Genomic DNA, 22,144 nt, shown 5'->3' with positions numbered 1-22,144 from the left:
AAAATATGAATAACCATCGACTACCGGAAGAGCGCCGTTAAAGCTGGAATTCCAAGATGGTCGCTCATTCCCCAGTATGGGAACTCCTTCCATGGCACGCTGGCAATCACATGTTTTGGTGTCAGATTGTACAAGCAGTTCGCGTCTCGACATCCGGTATTATGTACGAACACTTATTCACATCCGCTTCCGCAGCCGTCTTATTCATGACCGGTGATCCGCAGATTACCCAGGCCTTATGGAAAAGTCCGCGGCCGAGCGTTGAGGCAAGCAAAGCGTAAATGGCAGTTGCACCGGAACTATGCCCAAAAAGCGTCACCTGAAAAAAATGTATTCGGTATTAAAAATAGACAGCGACGCAAATAGGGTGTTAAGGGAAGTTAAACCGGAACTTTGCAAAATTTCAAAGCCAAAAAAAGATGGTTTATAAGACAGCATGACAGAGATACAGTCTATGGCTATGTATATACAAGGGCGTTAAGGGAAGTTAAACCGGAACTTTGCAAAATTTCAAAGCCAAAAAAAAAGATGGTTTATAAGACAACATGACAGAGATACAGTCTATGGCTATGTATATACAACATATCTTAGAAATTAGTACGGGCTGTAACGATTATTAGGTATCAAACAAAAATCCCCTCCTCCTTTCGTACCGCAAGCGCTTTCATTATCTATTAAATCTTGCGTTATAAATAAATGTTTCTGGGTACCGTACCAGTAGCATCCCCCATGAGCCTCGAAATCTCATGAAAGGCCCGATAATACCGCATACCAAACAGGAAGGTTTTAGCATCACCAATCCCTTACAATAATTTCCTGGTTTGGGTCTCCTCCAAACTGCTGAATGTTGTTTTGCACCCATTGCAGACCTGTTAGCATGTCCATAAACCAATAGTTCCCGGAAGTGTTAGTAAGCGATCCACCGCGCAGCATGTCCAGCGACATAAACCCAAACGCGTTCAGTCGGTAGTTGATGCTGACGTAGACAACGTTGTGGTCGCGAGCCAACTGCTCCGTTGGTGCATAACCGATATCATGCAAGTTTCCGTTTCCAACAGATATCCCCCGTGTATCCAGAACATTACCGGAAGTCCTGCCGTTGAGTTAAGAGAGGGCGTCCAGACGTTCAGATAGAGGCAATCCTCGTTTCCAAGCGTCATTTTGGCATTGTAAGCGGCGTTTCTCTGAAAACACGGGCTGCCAAACTGCGTAGCGTCCAAAAGTCCATGCCAGCAGTTGCTGTTGGAACTGGTAACCGGAATTGGTGGAACTGCCAACTGGAGGACTGGCATAGGGAATCCCTCGGAACGAATATGCATCGGAAGTGACGTTATTAAGTCCACGCACTCGACCGCAGTCCACGTTCACGGTCGTTTTCTTATTTTTGACCTTTGCTGGAGGAGTTTAAAACGCTTGTACAACAATGGGTCCTGAAATTAATAAAACGATATTCATCAATGTACAAAACATTATTACAATATGTTGTAAGGTCCAGCATCAATTGCATATTCAGTTATCATTAGTTAGCTGTATACAGTTTATATAAGATTTATTGCTAACGAGGGTCGTAAAATATGGGTCGCTTATAACGCGTAGACTCGCGGTATGTAAATATGGGTCGCTTATAACGCGTAGACTCGCGGTATGTAAATATGGGTCGCTTATAACGCGTAGACTCGCGGTATGTAAAGTATGTAAATATGGGTCGCTAATAACGCGTAGACTCGCGGTATGTAAATATGGGTCGCTTATAACGCGTAGACTCGCAGTATGTAAATATGGGTCGCTTATAACGATAGACTCGCGGTATGTAAATAAATTAAATACGAAACAAAATCCAAAGATGGTGATTTGTCAATGTCATTTATAAGAAACAAGTGAAAAAAAAAGAACTACATCTTTAATCTTTTTAATTCCTGTTATTTCCATCTTATCGTTTGCACGCTAGCGCCAACAATTGACATGTTGCCGTCTTTTCTCCTTTTCGAAGACGCAGTGTTTGGCTTGAAATAGAAAGTAAAATTGAGTAAAGAACAATTAATGTCTACTAAAACATTCATTACTTTCAAAGTTTTAAGGAGCCATGTGAATTTTGCAATTCTTTGGGATATTGTAGGCGCCTTTACAGTGAAAATTATAATGTCAATTTCAGCATGTGTTTCTTAAAGATAAGCACAACCAAACAAAATTAAACTTTTCAACTACTAGTTATATTTTTTTTTTTTCAAAACAAGATACATTTAGGTTTCTTCTATAGTATATGATATCTTCACTTTGCTTTGAGATCAAAGATTGTATTAAGTTAAGGCTCCAAACATTTGTTTTTTCTCTTAGTCTCGGTTGTCGTTGTCTGCCTAACTATACAGAGTATACACTAAATAGGTCTTTCCATGACGGAGATCTTATCTTCAGCTTCAAACTGCAATATCCCGAATAAGATCGAGGCATGCTTTCAAAAATAAGCTGCTCAACGAGACGCCAACACGTTGTAAAGTAACTCATATTTTACATTACAGATCATAACATCATCTGATTGATATCCATTCAATACACATTGTAATGTTCAAGTGGCTTTGTAGAAATAGGCGTCTACCAACACTCTTGCCAGAAGTCGAATGACAGCGGTATACCTTAATCACTACAGAACATTAATCATGTTCTTGAAGTTCCGATGCGTACGACTTGCAGTTGGATGATGCACTTTCGACTGCTTATCTAGCTTCGCTAGTATGTCAATGACGATCCCATGGTTTTGTCCTTTGCATTCATATTTATGCAACGTTATTAGTCTAAAAACCGGGGACGTGAATGGAGATGGCATCCCCAGATAGAGATAATCGTTTCCACATGTCATACTCACGTCGAAAATGGAGAAGTCGTTTGAATGTTTGACTGATAGATATTGAGTTTTTCCATGTGTAAAGGGACCTAAATTTGGTAAAATAATCTAGATATGTTTTGTCAAGTTGGCGACCTCGATTAAGTTCATGACACCATCGGGACTTATACACAGTGGGTAAGAAAACAACGACTAATCATGAGACCAGGAAGATGGCTTCCAATAGTTGCCACATAGGATTTAAGAGGTGGGCATATTGGTAACCACTGTTTTAAACATAATCGTCCCCCAAGCACCACTATTCTCGTAGCTTTGGTCCACACGCGCGAAGAAGGCAACATTGTTTGACGGAACTGTTAGCTGTTGGCTCACATCTTCAATTATATGTCGTGTTTTATTTAGTGTTTGACTGATACTCTGTTCTAGATCTTTCGTCCTCTGAGTGGTAATAGCAAGCGTCTATCGGTTCACTTTCTCTTTCAGAGCGGCATTGTCATCAGTTACACTCAGACTTGGTGCCGCATGCACTAGTAATGTGAGCGACGCTACACACGGAAGGCTTAGAAGCTGAAAGTTTTTCATGTCTATGACAGTTAAATTTTCCTCATTACAAAGTCTATTATATACCTATGGTAACCTATATTTATCATCATTGTTTGTGCGAATTAACAGTTGAGTTAATTCTAACACCATATTTTGGGCAAAAGTTCATGGGACTGCATCGTTTTGGTAAGGGTTTTCTGGATGCCCATATGTTGTTTAACTGGAAACCTCGATTGTTTTATAATAACTTGTCATTCAATTTTTGTAAGTGCCCCGTGAGGTAAACTAATTGTAATTTGGCGATTCATCATTCAAACCTTGATGCTAGTGCGACATAGTTTTACTTTCTAACAGCCTTTTTGATTGATAGTCCTTTGTTGCATCATATTTCTCGAAGCATAAACTGTTCATAGAATATGATTTTTTGAAACAATAAACACCAACAACCACTTCACTTGAGAATGTAATAAATACTATGTGCGTGCTGAAATTATTGATTGAAATAAAAACATACACTTGAACTGCGAACTAATATTTATTGTTGAATCGCGTGATCAAACCAAAACACATACATACATACATACATACATACGCCCATACCACAAATAAATGATGCAAATTAGACTACAAAAATGTATTTTTAAATCAAGATTGATAGTTTTAACCAAGTCAATGACATTAGCGACGTGTACTGAATGCACAAATCATTCTACTATACTTTCAACCCATCAATTGTACGACTGTAAATCATGAAAATAAATTGCAAACTTCTTAAATCATTAATTCAAAAGACGTGTAAAGATAAATTAAACACTGTAATTTTAATCCAATCAGTTAAGCTGGACTGTCACAGAGTGACCGTTTTGAAAACTCTTATTTATTTATTTTTTGTCCTCGAATGAGCCTATTATTTGTGTAAATATCTAAAAACCAGTGATACGAGACTACTTACAAAAGATCAAATCGCAGTGTTTCATAGTTACGTTCAAAAAATGATTTTAACTATTTTCCATGGCCGATAGTGTAAGATAGGTTTATCCCGACCCGAGTGTAGGGTGTTTTGCGGAAACGAGGTTTACCGCTTTTAGAGAAATGAGTTATTCCGGCAGTTTCCCAAACAACTGAGATCTGCTCATTTGTGAATCATCTTATATCACTGAATAGAAGGACGTTTTGACAACTTTTTTATTATTTTTTTTTGTCTTGGAACGAGCCAATTTATGCGAAAATGCATGTACACCAGTCATATAAGATGCTGACAAAATATTAGACCGCAGATTTTTATATTTAAGCTAAACAAAATGATGTCTTATGCATTTTTCTTAAACCGTGAGTAACGCTTTTAGCCATAAAACATTAATTTTCAAATGGAAATATAAGAATGCGACCTGATCTTATAGCAGCAGCATTTTAAAACTGGTTTACAGATATTAACGCACAAATTCGCTTATTCTATAAAAAATTTAAAATGTTGTAAAATGGTTAATCTGTGAGAGTGCAGCTTTAAAGTTAGAATATAGCATTTAATCATCATAAGCCTTGAAATGGATTCAACATTATGTTATTGTTGCCTTCTAACACAATAATTATTTGCGAAATTTAACTCAAAACTTCATTTTGTTTCTGTGTTTAATTGATCCACGAGTACGAGAAGAACCCGTTTCTAAGCCAAAACAGACACTCTGCAGTGTGGTACCCAGCCGTAACCGTTGTGTTCTCAGTCAACAGCGCCGTCTGGCTGGGAAACATTCCCCAGTCATACGTATGGGGACTTCCTGTGCGCACGAAAGCCAGTACTTCCTGTTGTATATTAATTTCCCATTGCCTGTCTGCGTCAGTTACGTGTGTCAACATAAGTCTGGTCGCATTAAAGTAAGCTAAGATGTCAATGCCATGAAATGCGTTACTAGCTTCAACGGCGCCTCCAAAAGGTCTTGCTGGCCCAGATGGAATGTACGCAGCAACGTATCTGTAAACCGGAGACGCTACAGCTGCCGACAGGATCACACCGAGATAGTCGTTCCCGCACACAGCTCGGCAATCTGATATCATAGAAGTTATCTGGAATTCTGGCGTTGACTTGTTCGCAGGGTATAACTGAAGGGCGGTCTCTGCAATCACAGTGCCGAAAGGATTTAGCTTGTCTCTGACGTGCTCTCGGTAATTGTTATCACCCCATGTCCAGTTTGCAGATGGATGCTCAATGTCGACCTCTTGTGCTGTTGTACCTTCATAATTAGATATAGAAATGGGAATCAATTAGTCTAGAATGTATTAAATCAGTAAATCAGCTAAATGAATGAATGTATGAATGAATCAACGAATCAATAAATCAATAAATCAATTTATCAATGAAATCATAAATCAATTAAATCATAAATCAATCAATTAATCAATCAATTAATCAATCAAATAATAAATAAATTGATGTTAAGAAAAATGCATTATTCAATCAATAACGCGAACAATCAATCAATCAATCAGTCAATCAATCAATCAATCAATCAATCAACAACCAATCAATGAATAAACATTTCAGGCTATCACACAATGCACTAAAAGTTTAATAAATAAACCACCATCGAAAGATTGAATTAAAGTGTTTTTTAAATTTAAATGTATATAGTTTAATTTTACATAGTAATCTCAGAAACCAATATTGCAAGCATGACCTATCTAAAATGTACCGATATTTGGCATCGACTATTGAATTGAAACGGCTGAACGCCTACGTGTTCAATTATGGTTAAGATACATAAAGTAACTAAAGTTGTTGCAATATAGCGACGAAAATATCGAATGTAAAAAGATAATAAATAACAATAAATTGAAACTGATATCATGTTTTCGATGCATTTATTATAGAAGAATAAGACAATGGTATTGAATACACTTTATCTAATATTTCGCACTAAAATTACTTATATCCTCGGCAATTTGTTATACGAATCGACTTTTTGTAATTGCGACGAATAAACTGAAATAAAACACTGCGGGCAAATGAACGTCAACAATCTAGGATTCAGTCCTGAAAAAGTTTTGATGCAAACTAATGGTACGAACCACCGAATGCGGCTCTAAGAAACAAAGGTCATATGTGTAGACGTGAATAGTACAATTTTATATTTGGTATCTACTCTATTACTTCCATAGGCTAACATTGCAACACTCGTATGTGCACATGTGGTCGTGAATGGTCGTAAAACGCACTTTAAAAAAAATATGATTGTTTATACAAGTACTAGTGGTTTTGTGAATTTGAATTTGTTTTGATTTGTAAAACGTAGCTATTGCAAAACAAAATTAACAGTCGTGAATTATAGTTTTAAACTGCTTTACATCCTAAGAAATTTCTCGAAATTAGGCCTAGCACAATTTTGTAAAACGTCATTCTTTCTTAAATGCTACATGGATTTAAAACTGGCGAACCTATTAATACTGGGACGTCGACTCCTTCCCCTTCAGCAAATGCTTCAAGTGGAGACTTTGGTAACACATACCCTGAAGTGGTAAGATAGTTCATATTAAGATATAATTACACTGAAGCTATACTGTGAACTGATTGTATCTGTTTGGTATGTCCGATTCTTTGACTGGCGTTCTAAATACACGCACGATAAAAACGAAGATTTGGTTGAGGTTGTGTAATTCATAATCATATTTGTAATATCGCCCGCTAATTGCCATGCGTGTCTATTCATAGAAACCTTAACCATTATCGTACACCCTAATGTAATCAATGGGCTGTATATTTGTGTTGAACCAACCTGAGTTATTTCATTTATTTTATTACATATAGAGAACTGTTTCATATTTAGAGCTCAGATATTTCATAAAGGGAACTCAGCAATTTATATAGGCAACTCGGCTATTTTATATAGAGAGCTCGGCTATTTTATATAGAGAACTCAGCAATTTTATGTAGAGAACTCAGCAATTTATATAGGCAACTCGGCTATTTTATATAGAGAGCTCGGCTATTTTATATAGAAAACTCAGCTATTTTATGTAGAGAACTCAGCAATTTATATAGGCAACTCTGCTATTTTATATAGAGAACTCAGCTATTTCATGTAGAGAACCCAGCAATTTATATAGGCAGCTCGGCTATTTTATATAGAGAACTCAGCTATTTTATATAGAGAACTCAGCTATTTCATGTAGAGAACTCAACTATTTCACTAAGAACTCAGCTAACTGATAAAGAAAACTCAGCTTTTTATATAGCGAACTCAGCCATTTCATAAAGAGTTACGCCAATCTTGCGTTAGCCCTCGATATATCATTAAACTGTTGTTTAAAAACCAGAAACTATCAGATATAGTGTAAAGCAAGTGTTTTACACAAATCAACTAAAACACAACCATAATTATTTAATATCTCACCATCTACTACAGCCAATGCGCCATCGAAGCGGCCCTTTGTCGGAAAATCCCCAAGGTCATCCATCCCCCAGTACGGGAACTCCTTCCAGGGCAGACTGGCTATAATCTCCGCTGGTGTCAGATTATACAGGCAGCCAACATCAGCACATCCCGACTTCCTGACGAACGCTTGGTTGTCGCTGTTCGCGTCTGCAGGTTAAAACGTTAGAAAAAGAGTTTTCTATTGACATGTATATATTTTTCAAAGGAACCTCGTAATGGTTCATTTTAGTGTTATCTATTGGATTTCATGAAAGTGGAAACAATGGTAAAAAGTGTAATATAATTTTACACGGTAAACGAATAAGCCAGTACAATATTAAGCTCGTTTATATTCAAAGAAATAACTTACTGAGGCTGAATCAACATAATTGACGTCGTGCCTTATAACCATAATATTAATATACAACCAATGTACATTAAATACATTACTTTTAAAATATATTTTAAATGCATCCCGGACCATCACCTGCCGCTATTTGATATTGCAAACAAACCTTCAGCGGTTTTGTTCATGATCGGTGAGGCGCTGGACATCCACGCCTTGTGAAAGAGACCGCGACTCAACGGCGACCCTAACAAGGCAAATACAGCTGTTCCCCCCGAGCTTTGACCAAATATCGTCACCTGAAATGCAAAAAAAGTGCATACGATAGGTCTTGCATGTCGGTTTTGCCGATTAACCTCTTTGAATGTAGCGCCAACAAGTATTGAAAACCGAATTTAAAGAAAGAAAAAAAAATGCTGTTATCTTATCTTATCTTTATACATATGTGTTTACGTCATGAAATAAATGGACACTGTTTTCTATTGTATGTTTGCATATCCATGAACGCATGATGGTTGGTCCGCTTCCGTTGTCATCTTCTGCTTGCGATGTGCGGACTCGGAAACGCAGCGAAACGGAAACAGATGCGGATCATGTATCATGCGTTTATGGCAAACTCGGCCTAACCTGGTTTGGGTCTCCTCCAAACTGCCGGATGTTGTTCTGCACCCATTGTAGTCCTGTCAGCATGTCCATAAACCCATAATTCCCGGAAGTGTTGGTTGGTGATCCAGCCCTCAACATGTCCAAAGACATAAATCCAAAGGCGTTAAGACGGTAGTTAAGGCTAACATAGACAACGTTATGGTCGCGAGCCATCTCCGCTGTAGGACCATAGCCATGATCGCCTGCGTCAGCCCTTCCATTTGTCAAACTTCCACCATATATCCAGAACATCACCGGAAGTATCGCTGTAGTATCCAAACTGGGACTCCATACGTTCAAATGCAAACAATCTTCACTGCCGATAAAGCTGCCAGAGTTGTCAACGTCACTGGAGTTTCTTTGTATACATGGGCTGGTGAATGACGTAGCTTCATACACTCCATTCCAGCAGTTTCCGTTTGAAGCGTTAACGGGCACCGGTGGCATCCATCTCAGTCGGCCGACGGGCGGGCTCGCATACGGTATGCCTAGAAACGAGTACGCACCGGAACTGCCGTTATAAAATCCACGGATCTGTCCGCAGTCGATGGCTACATTAACAACAGACGATGGCGTGAAGAGAAAACCTTTTACACTTCCAGTAAACATAAACAATAAGACAAGTATTATGAATCTCATTTTACAAATTATAGTATCTAAAGTTTATGATATCTATACGAATAAGACTAGTCTAGACGTTCACTTGTGATAAGGAAAACCTTGACATAGCAGTTATTATCGCATTTAAAGAGTTAATTAATATCATTGAATGCCAATCTTAAGGTCTTATCTTGTCTCTGATGCCCCTTTGATATTCAGAAAGAACCACCATTTGACTTTGAGTCGAATTATTGAAACAGGTGTTTACTATGTGTGTGTAGGCAAATTACGTTTAGGTGTTATTAAAACACTATTCTAAAAAGAGGAAATCTTCAATGTGAAGCCTGCAGATTTGAACACTGCCACAAAACAACACACTCATATTACATATTCGTTCTATTATTAATTACCACTTAGGAACGGTCAATGAAAAAAAGGGATTTTCCTCAACCACAAACATATTCGAACATTTTTAAAACAAAGAGTGGTCGATCCAATGGCAACACAAGAATATGGCTTGAACAAGAACCAACTGTACTTTAAATAGAATTGGAGCAAGAGGTGTTTATTAATTAATAACTAATGGGATACCGTCTTGGTGTCCCACTTTATGTGGGACCGTATTTATGGTTTGAAATACCTAGCTTGGAGAAACGCGTTAATGGAACAAAATTTCTAAAGTTTGTACCACAAGTAAATTATCTCTGAAATATTTCGGTCAAGAAAAAAATTGTAAATATATTTTTGTTTATATTTCAATTTAAATGTTCTATGCCTTAAGAAGATGAAACTGCTGAAAATTTCCACTGATTTTACAGCTGATTGTTCCTGTGCAATAGTTTACATTGATCTCATACATTCAAATTACCACGTCTGGTAAAGGCTCGTAAAAAACGCTGAAATTTGGTTACTCTTTTAATACTTGGATCAAGTGGTAATGTATCGATTACGTCTTTGAGTGATGCAAATAGTAATGAAAACGAACTGCTTACAGTTAAAAGAACCTATATTCAAGAACGCTCCCATTTGTTTTGAGGGCGATAACCGTCTTTAATAACACATTATTGATGCATTTGTGATCGGTATGTGCGTGTGTGTGTATGTGTGTGTGTGTGTGTGTGTATGTGTGTGTGTGTGTGTGTGTGTGTGTGTGTGTGTGTGTGTGTGTGTGTGTATCTTGTTTATTGTCAGTTGGGCCTTAAACCAACTTTTAACATTGTTTTCGTTAAATATTTGAATACGTGGCGATTCCCTCGTTTCCATTGTGATATAAAATACTAAAAAAAAAATACAACTCTGATTTCAATTACAACTTATTATGACATTTTTTTTTCTTAGACAATCAAGTTAACATGTCAACGCATGCTGTCGATAAGATGCTGGCAAATAGCCAAGCGAGAGTATTTGCTGGTTATTTTCACAATTAAACCGGCACTTAAATATCTCTAAGCGTTTTCTAAGCTGCGAAAGTTCTTCCAATCAAAAAGAAGAAAACCTGTTTCTCAGAATCAATTTCTGTAAATGGTGTGCAGTCCTGCACTTGTAAGAATGGCATGTGTATTAGATTTTAGCAAACAGGATAACGCCCTACGTAATCTTGGTCGTCATATTGCAAACACTATATAAATCAAACAGCATAATAAGAACCTGATCTTTATCGTAATTTTATCATTTTAGTCTCGTTAATAACAAACATACAGATGCAAAATATTTCAATATGTTTTAAATTATGATAAGACTAAAGACGTTGCAAATTATTTTGATCGGTATAACTAGTCTCCTTAGATTTATTCAGTTATGCTCACTACTAAATCGAACGGACTACAGAAACTGCCATTAGTACACTGGATACCCAGCCAAGAGAAGCATACAGAAGTAGACATAAATAAGGCGGCTACCAAATAAGAACACCAAATTGCTACCTCAACAAAGCGCTTCCCACATGAAGCTGTTGAAACAAATCATGTATTTAATTTGCTAAAGAAAAAAGCTTCAGAGGATTGTTTTCCGCTTTTATTTTATTTTTACAAAACGTTGCATGACGTAGACTGATAAATTAGTCTCGTCATTAGCTAAAAGAATCTGAATAACATTGTAATATAATTTAAAGATAAATGCCATTTGTGGTGCAGTAAGGTGAAGCTCGTTTAGAGGACATGCAGTATGAACCAAATATTGGATACGCACATATGTGACGACGAACAACATGCTTAAGAATAGCTCATAAGTAGACATACAAATATGGCACGTTATAACTAAATGCCAAGTACACGGACATGGTCCAGGATGCATTCATTGAGAATGCTACACTTGGTTTACATTTTGCTTAAGTCTTATTAATGTAAACTATTAACAGTTGCAAAACTTTCCCCTTAGTCAAATTACAGCAATCAGAAGAAAAAAACAACATGAAAAAACGTGTAATTGTGTTTACAGGGTCTTAGATGTATAATTTACAGCCTTTACGGAAGTGAGATTATCACGGTATGCGTCAGCTGCTTGAATAGTTAAAACTGAAACTAGATGTGAAAAGAACTGTCTTTAAAAACAGAAACGGGGATAAGAGAAAATTAATAGCCTTTAAATGGAATACCTCGGAAGGGCCCTTTCGTTACAAACAAACATTGCTATATATTTTCCGTCATATATTAAAAGCAAAGGCCAAGTCTACTGATTTTCTTTCAAGATTAATCCATTTCACACACAGTTTCAGTTAAAGGCATATTTTTAAACAGTATGGTTTATTGGGAAGAAATAAAAAAAAACACACACTCAAATACATTTATATCCACAAACATAAATTATCAAAAATTATAATACTGAAAACAATTTCAAATGTCCAATGAACAAGTATACGGTATAATGTACGGTGGTATAAATGAATGAATAATGAAAGATTTTCAATTACCTTTCGAATCAAAAATTGATAATCAAAATAAATTTCTACAAATGCAACAGAAATGATGATTTTTTTTGTATTATATAAATACGAATAATGTGCAATTTTATCAAAATAATCATATGGAAGGTTATGTGATTGAGGAAGATGACTTTTGCGATAAATTATTCATTAAGCCAATTGTACAAAACTCCATTGCGAGGCAAAATAAATATGTTCTGTCGTACTAAAGCACATTAAAACATCTGTGTTTAGTTTCTTAAAATAGTATGAAATCTAACATGTCTAAGGAAATTGGTATTATAAGCACATTTTACACCTAGCGTGCATAAATGCAAGTCGAATATTTTAGAAATATTTCTGTTATTACAGATTTATGAGCTTTCGCTTGGCTTTGTTCATGAAATCTCACAAGAATCATGCACACATTTTGGTTCTTTATCATTTCTTTGCACTCACACTGAGATCATCTAAAGACCGTTACCTTAATCTAATCAAAGCACTTTCGGTGCCGCAGGAACGTTAAGCAGGACTGGTATTGTTCTACAGAGTGGCAAAGAAGAGAGAACATCAGCAGTAAAACTTGTATATTACCATCGCAAATAGATTCTTTATGTTGAGCACCAGTAATTGGCAAGTACACCGAAGCAGACAAAGGTACTTAGGATGGAAACACTAATTTGCGTTTATTCTTTTTTAATAATGTTATTACTTCTTGTTGTGTGTGTTTGATACTCTGGTGTTAGTTAGCTGTATACAGTTTATATAAGATTTATTGCTAACGAGGGTCGTAAAATATGGGTTGTTTATAACGCGTAGACTCGCAGTATGTAAATATGGGTCGCTTATAACGCGTAGACTCGCAGTATGTAAATATGGGTCGCTTATGACGCGTAGACTCGCAGTATGTAAATATGGGTCGCTTATAACGCGTAGACTCGCGGTATGTAAATATGGGTCGCTTATAACGCGTAGACTCGCGGCATGTAAATATGGGTCGCTTATAACGCGTAGACTCGCGGTATGTAAATATGGGTCGCTTATAACGCGTAGACTCGCGGTATGTAAATATGGGTCGCTTATAACGCGTAGACTCGCGGTATGTAAATATGGGTCGCTTATAACGCGTAGACTCGCGGTATGTAAATATGGGTCGCTTATAACGCGTAGACTCGCGGTATGTAAATATGGGTCGCTTATAACGCGTAGACTCGCAGTATGTAAATATGAGTCGCTTATAACGCGTAGACTCGCAGTATGTAAATAAATTAAATACGAAACAAAATCCAAAGATGGTGATTTGTCAAGATCGTTTATAAGAAACAAGTGAAAAAAAGAACTACAGCTTTAATCTTTTTAATTCCTGTTATTTCCATCTTATCGTTTGCACGCTAGCGCCAACATTTGACATGTTGCCGTCTTTTCTCCTTTTCAAAGACGCAGTGTTTGGCTTGAAATAGAAAGTCAAATTGTGTAAAGAACAATTAATGTCTCCTAAAACATTCATTACTTTCAAAGTTTTAAGGAGCCATGTGAATTTTGCAATTCTTTGGGATATTGTAGGCGCCTTAACAGTGAAAATTATAATGTCAATTTCAGCATGTGCACAACCAAACAAAATTAAACTTTTCAACTACTAGTTATATTTTTTTTTCAAAACAAGATACATTTAGGTTTCTTCTATAGTATATGATATCTTCACTTTGCGTTGAGATCAAAGATTGTATTAAGTTAAGGCTCCAAACATTTGTTTTTTCTCTTAGTCTCGGGTGTCGTTGTCTGCCTAACTATACAGAGTATACACTAAATAGGTCTTTCCATGACGGAGATCTAATCTTCAACTTCAAACTGCAATATCCCGAATAAGATCGAGGCATGCTTTCAAAAATAAGCTGCTCAACGAGACGCCAACACGTTGTAAAGTAACTCATATTTTACATTACAGATCATAACATCATCTGATTGATATCCATTCAATACACATTGTAATGTTCAAGTGGCTTTGTAGAAATAGGCGTCTACCAACACTCTTGCCAGAAGTCGAACGACCGCGGTATACCTTAATCACTACAGAACATTAATCATGTTCTTGAAGTTCCGATGCGTACGACTTGCAGTTGGATGATGCACTTTCGACTGCTTATCTAGCTTTGCCAGTATGTCAATGACGATCCCATGGTTTTGTCCTTTGCATTCATATTTATGCAACGTTATTAGTCTAAAAACCGGGGACGTGAATGGAGATGGCATCCCCAGATAGAGATAATCGTTTCCACATGTCATACTCACGTCGAAAATGGAGAAGTCGTTTGAATGTTTGACTGATAGATATTGAGTTTTTCCATGTGTAAAGGGACCTAAATTTGGTAAAATAATCTAGATATGTTTTGTCAAGTTGGCGACCTCGATTAAGTTCATGACACCATCGGGACTTATACACAGTGGGTAAGAAAACAACGACTAATCATGAGACCAGGAAGATGGCTTCCAATAGTTGCCACATAGGATTTAAGAGGTGGGCATATTGGTAACCACTGTTTTAAACATAATCGTCCCCCAAGCACCACTATTCTCGTAGCTTTGGTCCACACGTGCGAAGAAGGCAACATTGTTTGACGGAACTGTTAGCTGTTGGCTCACATCTTCAATTATATGTCGTGTTTTATTTAGTGTTTGACTGATACTCTGTTCTAGATCTTTCGTCCTCTGAGTGGTAATAGCAAGCGTCTATCGGTCCACTTTCTCATTCAGAGCGGCATTGTCATCAGTTACACTCAGACTTGGTGCCGCATGCACCAGTAATGTGAGCGACGCTACACACGGAAGGCTTAGAAGCTGAAAGTTTTTCATCTCTATGACAGTTAAATTTTCCTCATTAGAAAGTCTATTATATACCTATGTATATATATGGTAACCTATATTTATCATCATCGTGTGTGCGAATTAACAGTTGAGTTAATTCTAACACCATATTTTGGGCGAAAGTTCATGGGACTGCATCGTTTTGGTAAGGGTTTTCTGGATGCCCATATGTTGTTTAACTGGAAACTTGATTGTTTTATATTAACTTGTCATTCAATTTTTTTGTAAGTGCCCCGTGAGGTAAACTAATTGTAATCTGGCGATTCATCATTCAAACCTTGATGCTAGTGCGACATAGTTTTACTTTTTAACAGCCTTTTTGATTGATAGTCCTTTGTTGCATCATATTTCTCGAAGCATAAACTGTTCATAGAATATGATTTTTTGAAACAATAAACACCAACAACCACTTCACTTGAGAATGTAATAAATACTATGTGCGTGCTGAAATTATTGATTGAAATAAAAACATACACTTGAACTGCGAACTAATATTTATTGTTGAATCGCGTGATCAAACCAAAACACATACATAAATACGCCAATACCACAAATAAATGATGCAAATAAGACTACAAAAATGTATTTTTAAATCAAGTTGATAGTTTTAACCAAGTCAATGACATTAGCGACGTGTACTGAATGCACAAATCATTCTACTATACTTTCAACCCATCAATTGTACGACTGTAAATCATGAAAATAAATTGCAAACTTCTTAAATCATTAATTCAAAAGACGTGTAAAGATAAATTAAACACTGTAATTTTAATCCAATCAGTTAAGCTGGACTGTCACAGAGTGACCGTTTTGAAAACTCTTATTTATTTTTTTTGTCCTCGAATGAGCCTATTATTTGTGTAAATATCTAAAAACCAGTGATACGAGACTACTTACAAAAGATCAAATCGCAGTGTTTCATAGTTACGTTCAAAAAATGATTTTAAGTATCTTCCATGGCCGATAGTGTAAGATAGGTTTATCCCGACCCGAGTGTAGGGTGTTTTGCGGAAACGAGGTTTACCGCTTTTAGAGAAATGAGTTATTCCGGCAGTTTCCCAAACAACTGAGATCTGCTCATTTGTGAATCATCATATATCACTGAATAGAAAGACGTTTTGACAACTTTTTTATTTTTTGTCTTAGAACGAGCCAATTTATGCGAAAATGCATGTACACCAGTCATATAAGATGCTGACAAAATATTAGACCGCAGATTTTTATATTTAAGCTAAACAAAATGATTATGAATTTTTCTTAAACCGTGAGTAACGCTTTTAGCCATAAAACATTAATTTTCGAATGGAAATATAAAAATGCGACCTGATCTTTTAGCAGCAGCATTTTAAAACTGGTTTACAGATATTTACGCACAAATTCGCTTATTCTATAAAAAATTTAAAATGTTGTAAAATGGTTAATCTGTGAGAGTGCAGCTTTAAAGTTAGAATATAGCATTTAATCAACATAAGCCTTGAAATGGATTCAATATTATGTTATTGTTGCCTTCTAACACAATAATTATTTGCGAAATTTAACTCAAAACTTTATTTTGTTTCTGTGTTTAATTGATCCACGAGTACGAGAAGAACCCGTTTCTAAGCCAAAACAGACACTCTGCAGTGTGGTACCCAGCCGTAACCGTTGTGTTCTCAGTCAACAGCGCCGTCTGGCTGGGAAACATTCCCCAGTCATCCGTATGAGGACTTCCTGTGCGCACGAAAGCCAGTACTTCCTGTTGTACATTGATTTCCCATTGCCTGTCTGCGTCAGTTACGTGTGCCAACATAAGTCTGGTCGCATTGAAGTAAGCTAAGATGTCAATGCCATGAAATGCGTTACTAGCTTTAACGGCGCCTCCAAAAGGTCTTGCTGGCCCAGATGGAATGTACGCAGCAACGTATCTGTAAACCGGAGACGCTACAGCTGCCGACAGGATCACACCGAGGTAGTCGTTCCCGCACACAACTCGGCAATCTGATATCATAGAAGTTATCTGGAATTCTGGCGTTGACTTGTTCGCAGGGTATAACTGAAGGGCGGTCTCTGCAATCACAGTGCCGAAAGGATTTAGCTTGTCTCTGACGTGCTCTCGGTAATTGTTATCACCCCACGTCCAGTTTGCAGATGGATGCTCAATGTCGACCTCTTGTGCTGTTGTGCCTTCATAATTAGATATAGAATTGGGAATCAATTAGTCTAGAATGTATTCAATCAGTAAATCAGCTAATTAAAAAATGAACGAATGTATGAATGAATCAATGAATCAATAAATCAATCAATCATTTAATTAATAAATCAATAAATCAATTTATCAATCAAATCATAAATCAGTTAATCAATCAATTAATCAATCAATCAATTAATCAATCAAATAATAAATAATTTGTAGATTGATGTTAAGAAAAATGCATTATTCAATCAATCAAGCAAACAATCAATTATGTTTTCAATCATCAATGAATCAATCAATCAATTAACCAAACAATCAATCAATCAATCAATCAACAACCAATCAATGAATAAACATTTCAGGCTATCACACAATGCACTAAAAGTATAATAAATAAACCACCATCGAAAGATTGAATGAAAATGTGTTTTTTTTTAAATTTGAATGTATATAGTTTAATTTTACATAGCAATCTCAGAAACTAATATTGCAAACATAGCCTGTTTTAAATGTACCGATATTTGGCATCGACTATTTAATTGAAACGGCTGAACGTGTACTTGTTTAATTATGGTTATGACACTTAAAGTAACTTAAGTTGTTGCAATATAGCGACGAAAATATCGAATATAGAAACATAATAAATAACAATAAATTGAAGCTATTAGCATGTTTTCGATGCATTTATTATAGAAGAATAAGACAATGGTATTGAATACACTTTATGTAATATTTCGCACTCAAATTACTTATATCCTCCGCAATTGGTTATACAAATCGACTTTTTGTAATTGCGACGAATAAACTGAAATAAAACACTGCGGGCAAATGAACGTCAACAATCTAGGATTCATTCCTGAAAAAGTTTCTAAGAAACAAAGGTCATATGTGTCGAAGTGAATAGTACAATTGTATATTTGGTTTCTACTCTATTACTTCCATAGGCTCACATTGAAACACTCGTATGTGCACATGTGGTCGTGAATGGTCGTAAAAAGCACTTAAAAAATAAATGATTTTTTAGAAAACAAGTTTTATACAAGTACTAGTGGTTTTGTGAATTTAAATTTGTTTTGATTTGTAAAACGTCACTATTGCGAAACAAAATTAACAGTCGTGAATTATAGTTTTAAACTGCTTTACATCCTAAGAAATTTCTCGAAATTAGGCCTAGCACAATTTTGTAAAACGTCATTCTTTCTTAAATGCTACATGGATTTAAAACTGGCGAACCTATTAATACTGGGACGTCGACTCCTTCCCCTTCAGCAAATGCTTCAAGTGGAGACTTTGGTAACACATACCCTGAAGTGGTAAGATAGTTCAGATTAGGGTATAATTTCACTAAAGCTGTAGTGTGAACAGATTGTATCTGTTTGGTATGTCCGATTTTTTGACTGGCGTTCTAAATACACGCACGATAAAAACGAAGATTTGGTTTAGGTTGGGTAATTCATAATCATATTTGTAATATCGCCCGCTAATTGCCATGTGTGTCTATTCATAGAAACCATAGAAACCATAACAATACTCGTGCGCCCTTATGTAATGGGCGATATATTTGTGTTGAACCAACCTGAGTTCTTTCATTATTTGTTTACATAAAGAGAACTCAACTGTTTCATACAGAGACTCAGTAATTTCATAGCGAGAACTCAGATATTTCATAGAGTGAAATCAGGTATTTCATATAGAGAACTCAGCTGTTTCATATAGAGAGCTCAGATATTTCATATAGAGAACTCACGATATTGCATAAAGGGAACTCAGCAATTTATAGGCAACTCAGGTATTTTCATATAGAGAACTCGTGCTATTTCATATAGGTAACTCAGCAATTTATATAGAGAACTCAGCTATTTAATATAGAGAACTCAGCTATTTTATATATAGAACTCAGCAATTTCATATAGAGAACTCAGCAATTTTATTAAGAACTCAGCTAATTGATAAAGAAAACTCAGCTTTATATATATTCCTATATATATATATATATATATAACTCGGCTGTTTTATATAGGGAACTTAGCTATTTCATAAAGCGAACTCAGCCATTCCATAAAGAGTTACGTCAATCTTGCGTTAGCCCTCGATATATCATTGAATTGTGGTTTTTAAAAAAAGAAACTATCAGATAAAGTGTAAGCAAGTGTTTTACACAAATCAACTAAAAGACAGCCACAATTCTTTAAAATCTCACCATCTACTACAGCCAATGCGCCATCGAAGCGGCCCTTTGTCGGAAAATCACCAAGATCATCCATCCCCCAGTACGGGAACTCCTTCCAGGGCAGACTGGCGATGATCTGCGCTGGTGTCAGATTATACAGGCAGCCAACATCAGCACATCCCGACTTCCTGACGAACGCTTGGTTGTCGCTGTTCGCGTCTGCAGGTTAAAACGTAAGAAAACAGAGTTTTCTATTGACATGTATATATTTTTTCAGGAACCTCGTAATGGTTCATTCCAGTGTTATCTATTGGATTTCATGAAAGAGGAAACAATGGTAAAAAGTGTAATATAATTTTACACGGTAAACGAATAAGCCAGTACATAATTTAGCTCGTTTATATTCATAGAAAGAACTATAAAAAGGCTGAATCAACATAATTGACGTCGTGTATTATAACCATAATATTAATATACAACCAATGTACATTCCATGCATTATTTTTAAAATATATTTTTAATGCATCCCGGACCATCACCTGCCGCTATTTGATATTGCAAACAAACCTTCAGCGGTTTTGTTCATGATCGGTGAGGCGCTGGACATCCACGCCTTGTGAAAGAGACCGCGACTCAACGGCGACCCTAACAAGGCAAATACAGCTGTTCCTCCCGAGCTGTGACCAAATATCGTCACCTGAAATGCAAAAAAGTGCATACGATAGGTCTTGCATGTCGGTTTTGCCGATTAACCTCTTTGAATGTAGCGCCAGCAAGCATTGAAAACCGAATTTAAAGAAAGAAAAAATGCTGTTATCTTATCTTTATACATGTGTGTTTACGTCATGAAATAAATGGACACTGTTTTCTATTGTATGTTTGCATATCCATGAACGCATGATTGTTGGTCCGCTTCCGTTGTCATCTTCTGCTTGCGATGTGCGGACTCGGAAACGCAGCGAAACGGAAACAGATGCGGATCATGTATCATGCGTTATGGCAAACTCGGCCTCACCTGGTTTGGGTCTCCTCCAAACTGCCGGATGTTGTTCTGCACCCATTGTAGTCCTGTCAGCATGTCCATAAACCCATAATTCCCGGAAGTGTTGGTTGGTGATCCAGCCCTCAACATGTCCAAAGACATAAATCCAAAGGCGTTAAGACGATAGTTAAGGCTAACATAGACAACGTTATGGTCGCGAGCCATCTCCGTTGTAGGACCATAGCCATCATCGCCTGCGTCAGCCCTTCCATCTGTCAAACTTCCACCATAAATCCAGAACATCACCGGAAGTATCGCTGTAGTATCCAAACTGGGACTCCATACGTTCAAATGCAAACAATCTTCACTGCCGATAAAGCTGCCAGAGTTGTCAACGTCACTGAAGTTTCTTTGTATACATGGACTGGTGAATGACGTAGCTTCATACACTCCATTCCAGCAGTTTCCGTTTGAAGCGTTAACGGGCACCGGTGGCATCCATCTCAGTCGGCCGACGGGCGGGCTCGCATACGGTATGCCTAGAAACGAGTACGCACCGGAAGTGTCGTTATAAAATCCACGGATCTGTCCGCAGTCGATGGCTACATTAACAGCAGACGATGGCGTGAAGAGAAAACCTTTTACACTTCCAGTAAACATAAACAATAAGACAAATATTATGAATCTCATTTTACAAATTATAGTATCTAAAGTTTATGATATCTATACGAATAAGACTAGTCTAGACGTTCACTTGTGATAAGAAAAACCTTGACATAGCAGTTATTATCGCATTTAAAGAGTTAATTAATATCATTGAATGCCAATCTTAAGGTCTTATCTTGTCTCTGATGCCCTTTGATATTCAGAAAGAACCAACATTTGACTTTGAGTCGAATTATTGAAACAGGTGTTTACTATGTGTGTGTAGGCAAATTACGTTTAGGTGTTATTAAAACAATATTCTAAAAAGAGGAAATATTCAATGTGAAGCCTGCAGATTTGAACACCGCCACAAAACAACAAACTCATATTACATATTCGTTCTATTTTTAGGTTACCACTTAGGAACGGTCAATGAAAAAAGGGATTTTCCTCAACCACAAACATATTCGAACATTTTAAAGACAAAGAGTGATCGATCCAATGGCATCACAAGAATATGGCATGAACAAGAACCAACTTTACTTTAAATAGAATTGGAGCAAGAAGTGTTTATTAATTAATAACTAATGGGATACCGTCTTGGTGTCCCACTTTATGTGGGACCGTATTTATGGTTTGAAATACCTAGCTTGGAGAAACGCGTTAATGGAACAAAAGTGTGTACCACAAGTAAATTATCTCTGAAATATTTCGGCCAAGAAAATATTTATAAATATATTTTTGTTTATACAGTGAAACTGCGTTCCCTCGAACAAGCGGTCGCTCGAGAATCGGCGTTCCCTCGAGGTCGGAGCTTGGTCCCGAACTTTTTTCCTTCTATTTTCATATAAAATATACCCACGCTGCCTCGAAACCTAATTATGTCGAGCAGTCGAGCAATATCCTCGGTCCCAAGTACACAAATCGTGCACAAAACCTTATGGCTCCCTCGAGGACACAATTTCCCGAACGCGTGTTCCAAAATAAACAAACATTTGCTAGGTGTTAAAATTTTCGCAAGTTGTAAAAATTGC

At 36.7% G+C, this 22,144-nt stretch overlaps 2 protein-coding genes and 1 long non-coding RNA gene across 3 annotated transcripts; all 3 read right to left on the bottom strand.

The window, feature by feature from the left end:
* Positions 1-4,832: 4,832 nt before the first annotated feature.
* On the bottom strand, positions 4,833-9,412 carry LOC128214972 (fumonisin B1 esterase-like). The gene is made up of 5 exons (XM_052921694.1): positions 8,762-9,412; positions 8,304-8,433; positions 7,768-7,956; positions 6,812-6,883; positions 4,833-5,610 (listed from the first exon to the last, which is right to left on the bottom strand). Exons 1-5 carry the CDS (start codon positions 9,386-9,388, stop codon positions 5,012-5,014), a joined length of 1,617 nt encoding a protein of 538 aa, XP_052777654.1. The 5' UTR covers positions 9,389-9,412; the 3' UTR covers positions 4,833-5,011.
* A 7,704-nt stretch (positions 9,413-17,116) lies between these two features.
* Positions 17,117-19,555, bottom strand: LOC128212905 (uncharacterized). The gene is made up of 3 exons (XR_008257636.1): positions 19,514-19,555; positions 18,547-18,618; positions 17,117-17,303 (listed from the first exon to the last, which is right to left on the bottom strand). It is a non-coding gene; the product is annotated as an uncharacterized LOC128212905 (long non-coding RNA).
* Positions 19,556-19,583: 28 nt separating this feature from the next.
* On the bottom strand, positions 19,584-21,125 carry LOC128215282 (fumonisin B1 esterase-like; the record flags this gene model as incomplete). The annotated part of the gene is made up of 3 exons (XM_052921987.1): positions 20,499-21,125; positions 20,051-20,180; positions 19,584-19,702 (listed from the first exon to the last, which is right to left on the bottom strand). Coding segments are annotated over exons 1-3 (876 nt in total), but the record flags the coding sequence as incomplete, so codon positions are not given.
* Positions 21,126-22,144: the final 1,019 nt, after the last annotated feature.

This window comes from Mya arenaria, chromosome 13 (genome assembly GCF_026914265.1).
Source record: "Mya arenaria isolate MELC-2E11 chromosome 13, ASM2691426v1".
Lineage (NCBI taxonomy): Eukaryota > Metazoa > Mollusca > Bivalvia > Myida > Myidae > Mya > Mya arenaria.
This window is presented reverse-complemented; position numbering and strand designations above follow the sequence as displayed.

What these genes read in the sequence shown, in the direction of transcription:
- LOC128214972 (XM_052921694.1), bottom strand. Translation starts at nt 9,388, where the DNA reads ATGTTTACTGGAAGTGTAAAAGGTTTTCTCTTCACGCCATCGTCTGTT. An exon ending in TTGGAGGAGACCCAAACCAG is followed by an intron (nt 8,434 to 8,761) that starts GTTAGGCCGAGT and finishes TTTGCATTTCAG; the next exon opens with GTGACGATATTTGGTCAAAG. An exon ending in CATGAACAAAACCGCTGAAG is followed by an intron (nt 7,957 to 8,303) that starts GTTTGTTTGCAA and finishes TTTAACCTGCAG; the next exon opens with ACGCGAACAGCGACAACCAA.